At 49.8% G+C, this 12,500-nt stretch overlaps 1 protein-coding gene across 4 annotated transcripts in view; it reads left to right on the plus strand.

Moving 5' to 3' along the window:
* Positions 1-12,500, plus strand: part of LOC126577096 (uncharacterized) — a 66,440-nt gene that overhangs the window by 35,423 nt on the left and 18,517 nt on the right. For all 4 annotated transcript variants that reach the window (XM_050238506.1, XM_050238505.1, XM_050238507.1 and 1 more), the window contains 2 exons: positions 5,656-5,815; positions 5,906-6,025. In XM_050238506.1, coding sequence (XP_050094463.1) covers positions 5,656-5,815; positions 5,906-6,025 — 280 coding nt within the window. The remainder of the gene's footprint in view (positions 1-5,655; positions 5,816-5,905; positions 6,026-12,500) is intronic.

Here is a 12,500-nt window from a genome sequence, read left to right on the forward strand (position 1 = left end):
GATTCTTTTGTCTAAACCGTGAAATAGATGCAATTAACTAAACCACGGTACAACCTCCCTTATTATCGATTGATGTCTAGAGAGTAATTATGATCGAGATAATCTCTCTTGTATACCGGTTAAGTGCATCATGATGACATCCTTTGCATTTAAACCATTTACAGTTCAATCAGAGGGGCCAGACCATCCGTTCAAACACTTATGCCCAAGTTCAAGCTAAGTAAACTTATCTACAGCTACAGCCCTCGTAACGTAAAGGGAAGAGGTTTCGGATCATTGATCGGATCCCCACTTGCTGCTGCTGAGTGAAGCGGTGAGAAGCGAAGCGCGCATTGGTCATACATGTTATCAGCAGGTTCGCAGTGCAATTGCCCCTCGCAAACAAACAAACTCTCACCCCCACGGGCCACCTCCTCGCGTTCGTTAATTGCGCAAAACACTTTGTGCCATGACTGGCGCTCTTTCTCTCCCGTCCACTTTTTCCACTCTCTTGTTTGCAATGATCTCATGCTAGGGCGCTCGACTCAGCAGAGTAGAGTTGCCCATGCTGAAGCTCTCTCGTGTACTTATCTTTCACTGTTGGAACTCGCGCGCTCTACTCAACGCGACGCGTCACACCGATGACAGCTACAACCCATGGGGCCGGTTACGGTGTAATTGAAGGCAGAACAAACAAAAAAAACGACAACAGCAACGGCCAGAAGGCAATTTCAAACCAGTCTCTCGAGAGAGAGAGAGAAGAAGAGGGCCATCCTCCCTTAGGTAGTAGATGCCCACACTTCACTCCGTGAACAATGTTTCTCGCGACGTGTCGTGACATCGCGTTGACCATCTAGACTTAGCTCCCACTAGTACCGTAAGGTGGATGCTGTAAAGATCGTCATCAAGCGATCGGCGTGTGTCACTTGATGGACCGAGTGTCCGGTGTTAGTGCCCGTTAGTGTGATCGATCTATTAGAGAATGAGTCAACATACGGTTATTAGAAAAGTGTTACCTTAAATCTTATTCATAACCGTCATGTCGTGCAGCTGCACACAACGATCGTCACAAGCACCAGCGTAGATGTGAATTCGCTACGACCTCGACCTTCGCCGATGTCCATCGTCGCCGCATCTGTCGCCCAAAGCACAGCACCAGCAGCAACAATCTAAAAGCAAGCAATGGCATAGAGTGAACTTTATAAATTACGCATTAATTACGTGGGATCCATTTGCTTTGGGCGCCTGGCGGTGGGTGGTAGTGCGACAACTTGTGCGGCAGGCAAGAAAGATGGAAGGTTAATAGGAAATCGGTTGGCCGTGTTCGCGCGGGGTTTGCTCGTGTTTTCGCCTTGTCAGTGACGCGCAGGATCAGCTGCATGTCTCTCTCTCTCTCGGTATGTCGGTGTCCCGGCGTGTGTGTGCGCTTCACCAGATGGTTGGCCCATTTTGCGGCAATTAAGATAAACTGGCGCGTGTGCCGTTTTGTGGTCGAGGAGATACCAATAGTGAATATAAGACGGTTTTATCGTGATCGCGATCGGTACGATGCACGGGTGATCGGCTTGATCCTCTGCTTAGCGATCGCTGCGCAACATTGTGCTGGAAACAAGACTATTCCCCCTTCCCCTTTTTGGCAGGTTATTCGAATATTACGGGGTTTTTGGCAGTGGCACAAGAAGCCAGCATGAAAAAGAAGTATCCTCTGGTTGTGTTTCTGTCAGTTATTGGCCTTGTTGAGGTGATCGTGATCATACTTTAGCCTCCTGAGAGTCTACGTTCGTGCTGAAATCACCGAAACGATCGTTCAGTATTCCCCACTGCCGCTCGTACAGGAATTCAAAACATCAAACCGTCGTTCGGTCCCGTCTTCTCAACACCCTCACCCAACCAACTGCTGCGCGCCTGCTGCATGAATAATTCATTGAAAAATCCAACCAAAAACCAGATATATTCGCCATAGCCGGGCGGGATGGCGTCGGTGATCGTTGGTCAAAAGGAACGTTGGAACCCCTTTTCCACTTCATTTATTTTGCATCCGATCACTACACACATTCTTTTTGGCCTGGCCTGTGGCTCTGGCTGGCTAGTGACGCTTGCTGCTGCTGCCTCTTCGGTTTGTGTGTTTCGGAAAATGTGCGCGAACGTGTTTCCGAGTTGGCCTCTTTGGCAGTGCGCGCGACGAGAAGGAGAGTGGATGGTTGGTTTGACGGTTTATTTTTAAAATTCTGTTCTTTCATTTACATTCGCGGAAAGGAACACACACAACCATCTCACCCCCCAGCCTCAGAACTACAGCCGACGCTGGCGCGCACATACTATCAAACACATCCAACGTACGATCGCAGGTCTCCACCGCCACCCCAAACAGCAGGCAGTCAGTCACTCAGCCAGTCGGTCCGTCCGTCGGTTCGGCTAGTGGATTGCTCCGTGGCGTGGATTTATTGTTCCGTTTCGCTTCTTTCCGCAGAGTGCGATCAGCTTATTCGTTGGAAAAACTTGTGTGTGGAAAATCAATCTCTCCGAGGCGCGATCTGTGAAGAATACTCCCCATGGATGGATAACCTAGGAGTTACTAGTGGCGTAGTGTAGAATATGATACAGTACAGTGTGCATTACAGTGAAGAGAGAACGTTTAATGTGGATTCACATACGGTGCGAAACACACCGACGGAGGTTTATCTTCGTAATTGAGCAAGTCCCCGGGACAAGGCCATCGAGGCTAACAAGGGCGGAGGGCGTACTAGTTGGCAAACCGTTTTTTTTTAAACAACGCGTTCACGGCAGTGTGTGTAGTGTGCTGCGTTAATGTGTGCTCCGCCTCCCTTGCGCCCCCCAGTGATCGTCTCTGTCATAGCGTGCCTGTTTGTCTGTGTTCGGTTGGATGATCTCTCATGCCACGTCCGCCCGAGCAGAGTGATCTGATCCACGCGCAAGACCCCAGAAGAAGTTTATCTAAACACAACGCCGCACCGTCGCGCCCGGATCCAGCATGTGGTTCCGCACGGGAAGCTTTCCCGATGATCGCTTCAGCGTGTCCACGCTGAAGAAGCGGATGCGGCGCAAACATAAGAGCGATGACAGCCAAACAGCCAAGCAGAAGGATGAATCGGCCTCAACGTCGGCTGATGCTGGTGGCAAATCGACGGCAAACGATGGCGCTAATGGTAGTGCCGCAGGATCAAGCAGTGACGGAAACGGAAAGGAGGGCAAAGGATCCTCCTTCAAGGAACCGACGGCGGAAACGTCCACTTCACCCCCGGTTACGCATGGGCTCATGATCATACGGGCGCCACCACGTTCCTACAAGAAGAGCTCGTCCAAGAGCCGGCTCGATGGGGCGAAGAAAGCGGTCACCATGCCGATCACCGATACGAAGACGACGACCGGTTCGGCCACTATCAAGTGTTCGCGCTCGAACACAAATCTCAACATAAACACGCTGATCAAGAACAAACTGAACCACCACAAACACTCGACACCCGCGAAGCTGTTGGCAAAGATCGCCGGTGATCATCATCATCAGCAGCAGCAGCAGCAGCAGCAGCAGGATGGTAATGGCGTCGGTGTTGCATTGGAACAGCAGCAGCAGCAGCAGCAGCAGCAGGCTGGTCCGTACCCTCTAGCGAGCAGCAAATCTGTAAGAAATCCATCCATCCGTGACGTGAGTCGTCGGCGTCCCCAGGGTATAGTGGTGGCCATAGCAAGTGCAGCAAATGGCGGGCGCGCGTCCTGTTGCGGCGGTGGACAACCTGTCGTGTCGTGTCGTTAATCCGTCCAACAGCCCTTTATGACAGTTGGCGATTCGCGATTCGCGACTTGATGTTTGAAAAATGTCCACGAGTTAGTGCTCCAATCGAATGGGATTCGAAAGATTAGTTGTGGCAATTGGATTAATGTCTTGAAATCGAATGCAATGGTTTTTTTTAATCGCTTTTCCGCCATAGTCATCACAAACATGAGGAGGGATGAAAATTGTCAGATGAGAATTGCGTTACACCGTGCAAGGTCGTCCACAACCTAGAGTGTTGATGGCGCCAAAAAGGTTGTTACGCGACCGTCCAAGACCAATACCGTTGCTTCCCAGGACGTGCTCTCGATGCTCCTTCTGTGGCCAGCTCACTTTCTCTGGGCGCAGGCTGCCGCCGCTCACACTAGCACTGTCCCAGATGTATACCAGATGGGTAACTGTCACATTTGTTTGTTTCGTCTCTTTTTTCCGTCTTCCTCAATTGTGTCCCTTCCCTGCGATTCAACAATGTGGAAAATGTTGCCTATCCGTCTCTGTACGTGTGCTTGCATTCGGTGACAACCGGCAACGCATCCTACTGCTTCCTCTACACCATCTACCAACTGGCATCTGGCACTAATTTCAATCCGGTAAAAACTTGTCGCGATCGCCGCGCGACGGCCACATGCTGATGATGCCGTTGCCGCCAACACACCACACCACTCGCGTGGTCGTGCCGTGTGCGTGGTGGTATGCCGAAAACGCTGGTGGCACATAAACAAACAACATCCCCACCCGCCCCCGGTGGTTTTTGGGATATAGATAAACAATTCCCGGTCGCATCTTCTCTACCTGAGCAGCAGTAACCTATCGCCTGGTCATCACAAAAAGTACAAGCTGCAGAAATCGAAATCTCGCAAGAACCTGCAACAGCAACAGCAGCAGCAGCAGAAACGTTCGGGCAACTCGCCGTTGCCGTCATCAACAACCGTGGAAACCTTCACCAAAACAGGCGAGGACGAAGTCACCGATGGCGCTGTTGCGGATGGAGGTACTAGAGATGATGGAGGCGGTAGTAGCAAGGAGGAAGCAGGTGATGGAATAGGTGATTTGGATAATACCAACGGAAATGGTAAATATTTCGTGTGTCTGTGTATTTGGACGGAGAAACACTTCTTAGTTTCATTATCATACATCGTATTCGTTGGCTCGATCGGGCTAAAGAGAGAACTTCAGCATAAAATAACCTTCACCTTCTGTGACCATAAGCATACATAACGTCATAACGGCTTGGAGGATTCTTGCGGTCGACTTGTTAACCCGCTTTCCTCCTGTGATCAGCAGCAGCAGCAGAACTAGCAGCAGAACCAACCAGCACCAACCACCAGGCTGGATTCGAATCGAACCCGTCAAACGAAACCAGCAATTTGCATAAGTTGTCCGTGACACTGTGCGGCGACACATTTTTCGTTTGCCCGTTGTTGACCTACCGGGCGTGCTGGCGCGCGCGCGCACTGTCTGACGACATAAGACGCCGACGGACGCCGACGGACGCCCGGTGACATCACCGCGTGGAGCTTCGACGCAGACCGGTCCGGTGGTGTGGAAGAATTTGTTTTCTATCGGGGAGAAGAAAAAAAAACCGCGTAAAGAAATCCTCCTCGCGCGACCGAGCGAAGGCCCCCCCCCATTAGTGGCCAACTTAAACATAGATTATTGTCTCATCACTCTCAACATCACCTCTCGGGGTACTTCAGGTGGATTTTTCGATGTGTCACTGACGCTGGAATAACGTTCTCGGTAATCGACAACCATGTTTACTACACAACAGCACAACATCAACGTTCGGACATTTTCTGATGATTGACCTTTACCTAGTGCTTCATTATTTCGATGCTTTGTGGATCACAAATTAATACCAGTTTCCCTTTCGTGGTTGCTTTCAGAGCGAGGAGCAAACATATCATTGGCCCGCCAACCGTCCGATCGTCGACAGGATGCGAGTGGTCACCTCGGTAACACGAGCGGTGCATCCGACCATCTCAACACCAGCGAATCGTACGGCTACAAGCAGACAAGCGCCGATGATGATCAGTTCCGTGAGAAGTAAGTCCCAGTGCGAGCACTGCCTGCGTGCTGTCTATCGGGGAGCGTGTGGAGAGTAAACGTGTGCCCCCTCTACCTTTCCATTTTCAGCGTCAAATCCAAATCGGCACCCGTTTCGGTCAACCGCTCCGAGTCGTACAAGGAGCGCTCGCAGAAGAAAACTCGCACCACGCGGAGGAAAACATCGGATCCGAGTCTGACGAAAACAGCGTAAGTGTTCCTTCGTTCTTTTTTTTTTGTTTCTTTTCTGCAGCGGGCGTCATAGGGGAGGACAGGTTGTAAAGATCTACTCTAGCATGGCCCTTTTGGTTCGTCTTGCTCTGTCACTGGTAGACTCTCTTTCTGCGCCCCATGAAACGTATGTGGTGTGTCCAACACCGCGTGTGGCCACCAGACGCCGGCGCGTGAAATGTTTTGACGCATGTAAAGCATGCACTCTGCACAAGGTGCTGCTGTCGAGCGATGGCTGGAATGTTAAGCTCGTGGTAGCGAATGTAGATGCAAGAAAACTAACGAACACACAAACGCGTCATCCTGTGACCCAATCCTCTCCTTCTAGTCGTGGGTAGCAGTGTTCGTTAGCCTAGTAAAAAATCGAGAAATTTATCTGACCAACAGAGAGGGAGAGAGAGAGAGATAGCTATTATCGGCTATCACGGCAATCGACGTCATTCTCTAGTAGGTCCTTGGCGTTTGGTTAGTGTTTGTGGATGTTGGTTCCTAGTGCGAAAGAGAAATGCTCGCGACCGCGCTCAAGAGAAAGAAAGAGCGCGCGCGATTGACTTCACAATTGACAACGATCGATTAATGAACACCGCCGCAAATGGTGGGGGAGGGAACGGTGTAATGCTTGGATCGGGCGGGGTGGTAAGGGCGAACAGTTCCTTCGTTTCGCTGAAGGGCAAAAGCACCGGAACACGGAACCGCCCGACCGTAAAGCAATCGGGAAAGATAAACAGCTGACGTAAGCCGAAAATAGACCCCGGCCCGGTTGGTTTCTTCGCTCAGTCCCCTCCCCCCTGTCCCACGCTCTATGCGTGTGCGAACGAACCAACGGTGCTGTGACGTTGGTTTGACCTGCTTCCCCGTTTGCTCTGAGGATACTGGGCCGGTTTTTCACGGCGCGGTCACACACGCGCGTCCACAGAAACTCCACTTTGCCGTCGTTGTCATCGTCGTTGTCCGTCGTGCTACGCAAACACATTTACGGCGCGTAAAACGATCGCATCCGCCGTTGCGATTCCACTACTGGGGCACCAGTAAGGAAGCGGAAACGACAGCACGGTCACTTCGCTCTACCACTTTTCCTGAAGCTCACGAACGTCCTCTTTCTCCCTCTGTTTTATCATCTTGCTCATCCCGACCAGAGGATGGGTTGTTAAAAATTATCAACTGCAGCCCCATCATCGGGTGACTACTATCAAGCTGCTCTAGTTTTTTTTCCCCCCGTTGTCATCGTGGCATCAGCGTTCTAACTTAATTATCAGGCAGCTGATCCATCCGTTCGGTGGGTGGTGCTGGGTTGGTGACGGTAATTGGTTAGGCTTTCACCCTTCGTTACTCGTCCTTGATAATTAGCTCCTCCACGCTCGCCATACGATGCCATGGTAGGACGGATAACAGCTTTGAATAATAGGATTCTTATCAGTTGATTGGAAAATTGCATCCACGTCGTTCACAAGGATCAATGTCCCAGGCCCAGAGAGCCTCAGTTGCAGCAAGCAATGTGTGCTGAAATGTAACATTGTTATTTTCAATGAATTTATTTTATTTTTCATTTTATGGCTTTTTTTATTTAACTTATTATTCTATTCTGTTTTATCAATTAGCCTAATTCCAATAGCACGAATAACTAATTTATCTATTTACTCATCTAGACTTCAGACATTGCGATGCGATCTGTTCGATTCCGGATGCTTTTTGCTAAAAAGGAAAACAGCGATCCATCATTATCCCATCTCGCCCCCGCCCCCTTCCCTCGACTGCTGTGCACCTTACTCTCTTTCTCTCAAGTGGCCAAATCCGTTTAAATCGAGTGCCATATTTTGCCTCCTACTAATGGACGCGCTGCACCAAGAGCTTGCGCTGCGTTACAATATTCTTCCGCATATCTCTCTCTCTGCCTCAGCACATGGACAACAGCTGGCATAAAGAGGGAAAAGGGCACACATTTCCACATTAGAGAATTGCACTTGCGCCTCGTTGATCGCGCGGATGCATTTCCACCGTCGTGACCTCCAAGGTGTGCAACCCATCGCAGCAGCAGTTTGCACCGTCTGATGATCAACCCACCCATCTGTAGGTGCGGCCTCATAGGATGGGCAGTCGGCAATAATCGGCTGGGCAATATGGTGCCGATGAGTGAACCGCTTCTTTTTCCTTTTTTGTATATTCTTCTCCTTCCCACCTTCACCACAGACGCTGGACCATCGTGCACCTTTGCACGTTGGCTAGATGTGTGGTAGTTGTGTACCGTGGCTGACTGGCCCGGCATGGTGTTGCCTGGTAGTAGACGGTATTAGTTTCCATTTCTTTCTGCCAGTATCATCCGGAACGCGCTCCAGTGGCAATCACTTGGTGAGGAACGTTCGGTTGTTCCTCTTTCGTCCCTCTAATTCACTGTTCCTGCTTGTGTTTGATGCTTTGAGCAGTCGCTACTAGTAGTAGTAGTGGTGGTCGTGGTGCTGCTGCTGCTATCCACTGGTAGTAGTAATCCGCTAAAGGTTGTATCTCTTCGCGACGACCCGGTGTTCGGGCTCTCCGGTTCCGGTTCGGTCGGTGGTTCGGTGTGATTCGTTTTTTGTTTTTGTGGCCTTTCCGCCCCGGGGTGGCCGCTCGTTTGCGGTAGTTCCCGTTCTGGCGTGCAGCGGGCCAGTGATATCTCCACACAACACACGGCGCCGGGATGCGTCGGCGGTCCGTCCGTTTGGCGCGCGTCAAATCTGCCTCCTTCTCCACCGGTGGTCCAAGCTCTCCGTGCCGGTGAGTGTCCCTGTCCCAACCCTGGCCGTCGTCCTGCCACGAGCCTCGTAATCTATCTGTGTGTGTTCGGGATAGTGGCCATCATACGTCGTGTGTTGTCAAAATCACGCGCGCGCTTTCCGCTAGTACACATTTTGGGTACATTGATTGGTGCGCCATTGTTGTTGCTGGCCTACGTCCTGTGTTGTTTTGGTTTCTCATGCAGATCAACGAGCTACGCAGCGTGGTTTAGTGCCACCTTAACCAGTGTGTGTCCTAGCCAGTGTTTGATCAAGTGTGCTCTAAAGCACCACTGTTTGGCTTGGTGCATTCATCGATCGATCCTCCGGTGCTTTACATCGATAGCCAACGAATGGTTCAATTTGCTTAATCTGCTGCCCCTGCTGTTACTTCTTTTAAGCGTTCGCGGGGCAGTGAATTATGTCCCAATCGTCGACGTGTGTGCACCATAAAACAGTGGCGCCGCAGCTGGTACACCAGCTAGACCACGCTGCAGCGATTGGATGGTGGAGTAGAATAATTTCCTCAGCTCGTAAAGATACAGTTCAGTCTCTCTGTCTCAGGACGAAGATAGGACGCATGGTGGAGATTCGTGTACTCGACGAAGGATGGAAAAGAAAATCGGCGGGGAGCAAAACATTTTTGCTACTTGCGCGTGCGATGTACGATCTTCGAAACACCATCCCGCCATCCCTCCCTCGTTTCTACTACTTCTACTCCCTCGATGCTGTGTTTTGTAACCTTGAGGAAATTTAACACCACCTTTACAAAAACACAGACACACCTACGCTACTAGCCTCGGTTGAACCGGTTTCCGTGAGTCAAGCATCTTTACGGGATGCATCCCCCTCCACCATCCTTCTGCGCAAGGTGTGGCAGCGCTGGCGGCGGGAAGTCATGGAACGCCAAGTCCGTGTGGTCAAGTTTTCATTGGTTGCGGTAACGTAAACACACACATTGGCCAGGCACTGGCAAGCGGGTGCGAAGAAGAAGCGCAACAAACTTCAAACATCAAACCATCAAAACCAACCGAACGTGGTCGAAATGCCACGCGGAGGCCAAACCGCGTGTACCCTATGGCTGGATACAAGAACTAGTTCAATCATCTCCGCAGCGTCATGTCTGCCGAGGACACGCATCGTCCGTATGTTGGATCCGCATGTGTATTAGGGGCAGAATTTCATTGTTGAATCCAATGTGAACTCATAATGATCTGCAAAAACAGGCGAAAGGCTTGTGGTGTTGAAGATTGTAAAGTAAAACAGTTTATAACTCAATTTATCCGTACAGAATGAAAAGCGCCCGCACGTGTACTATTCATCTTCGAGGCGCTTCGAGTGTACGGTGGGCCAACAGGCAGGCGTCAGGCCAATCGATACTAATATTCTATTTGCTCGCTCTGTCAATCCTGTTACAAACATTCGTGCGCGCTGGCAAAAGAAAGGAAGAAAGCGGGAGCAACCTTTTGCTTCTACCTGTTCCCGCAACCAACCTCCAGTCCAGTCCAGCCTCGCTCCAACTCGCGCCGCTTGGGTGGAAAAATGGAAACACTCGTGGCAATGATAAATGAGGCGCAACGCGGTCCCTCGGTTCGCACGGCAAAGGATATGGCGAGACAGGGGGCGCGGGATGCAGAAGAAGAGGACGTAGAAGAAGAATGTGCAGAAATGTCAACATATGATTGGTCGACGGCCGAGATCCTTCCCTCGCACCGCTCTGCACCACTCGTCCTCGTCCTCTCAGAGACCACGAGATGGGCTTGCCACCACCACAACCAGCACGTTAAGGAAATGGAACACCATTCCGCGCCAGTTCCGCGATCCTCCGTTAGCTCTCCGCTGTTCCGCCTGTCCCTGTCCGCTCCAACAGCTCATCCATCGAATGGGGGGGCAGGGGATTGTTCGGTGAACACATTCTCCTGAGTGGGTCGCCGATTCCAGCGCCGGCAGCCTTTTGTTCTACCCGCGAATGAATATCCTTGCGATGCGATAAAAGATAGAAAGTGGGGGAAGGAGTGGTGGGGTGTATACACACATACACACACACACCCCACCAGCCCGTGTATAACACCAACGCAGAGAGCATAAAATGGCGCTTTAATGAAGTTTCCTTTTCCCGTTCGCGCGTCGTTCTACTTTTTGACGACTTCATCGCCTCTCTTCCCTCCCCCCCACCCCTTCTATCTGGGGCGTGTAAGCTTGGGCGAATGGTAGCTTGGGGAAGGGAGAGAGCTTCGGCAATTCAGTGTTATAAAGCTCACCATTCGGATGGGATTCAATTTTGTAACCTCCTTTTACTGTAACAACGCGTGAAGGTGTCTTGTTGGCTTCAAATTAGACTTATCATAGTCTGGAGTTTTTGCTAGTAATTCCTTATTATTTGTATGTGATCTGTTCAAAAGGGTATTGGAACTTTTGAATTTCCGACGCTTTTCATATTAGTTCTTTTGTCAGCTTTTTAATTGCTTCTTACTTCTTTTGTAAAAAAAAAGGATCCAAAAGATGTGTTTTAGTACTTCTTTTGTAAATAAGTAAAAGTAAAATGGAAAAAAGTAATAAACTTTTTTCAATGCTACCTTTAGGATATGACCGAAAACAAACAATCAACAAGTCCATAACAAACGCAAACGGTCGCCTCGTTGAATTGTAATAAAAGAAACTGTCGAGGATTTCAAGCGATACGGTACACGATGGAATGCACGATTTGGAAATGATCTGGGCCTCTCCACGTGATTCGTTACTAAATGGATCCACAATATCCAGTTTAATATTGTTCTAAATTGGTAGCTAACCCGGTACAATGATGTCGTAAGCCCTTTGTTCTGCAGATATGACCCCCTATAACGTTTTTTTTTTATCTAAATAGATTTTTAGGAATAAAAGGATACATTTTTCATAATGCATCCCTAACTGTTAACTCATTATAATGAAATCTAAACCTTTTCCACGTTCCCCATTTTTATTGTACGGAATTAATCACACGAATGAACTGCCTACATTACATTCACAAATAATTTTTTTTTTTGCAAATAGACTACATTTCCCCGCAAGGGGTGTATCGAACGCAAACTGCTGGGAGTTTGAGGTTTGCGTTAATGAACATGTGCTGATCAGAATTCCATCTCTGCTGCACACATCCTGTGTCCTTTTTCATTCCTCGGTACACCCAAGCTACATGCATGAGGTCACCAGAATAGCGTACCTCCACCACCGATTCCTGGTAAGCTACTGCAGCACCCATAATTGAAGCTATGATTACAATGGAAGGTGGCAGTATGATGGGGAACTACAAAACCGCAACAAGAGAAAAACTCAAAAAAAACAGACAAATGTGTATGCTCGACCAGTGTCCAGGCCTTGTCCTGGCTGGCAGGTGTGGTAGATGTGTGCAACAAGAGCGTCGAGCACACCATCGAGTTGAGTTCGATTTATAAGAATGATATCCGATCTCCGAGCTCACTCACTCGTTCTGTCCTCAGTTGGGTCAGTTGTACGGCTTAGAACGGCCGGTCTGGTCTGCCTGTACCTGTTTGTGCCGTCCATGGTATCACCGAGGGAAAAAGAAGGCAGAAGAGGTGGGGGATTCATGTGTTTCAGGTGTTTCCAGTGGCTGTTTAGTTGAAAATACATTTTCCTACCCCGAGCACCACCGCCACCACCGCAGAGCACGTGGAGAAAGTCCGTGATGATGGTGGTGGAGGTAG

Source organism: Anopheles aquasalis, chromosome 3, assembly GCF_943734665.1.
Source record: "Anopheles aquasalis chromosome 3, idAnoAquaMG_Q_19, whole genome shotgun sequence".
In the NCBI taxonomy this organism is placed as follows: Eukaryota; Metazoa; Arthropoda; class Insecta; order Diptera; family Culicidae; genus Anopheles; species Anopheles aquasalis.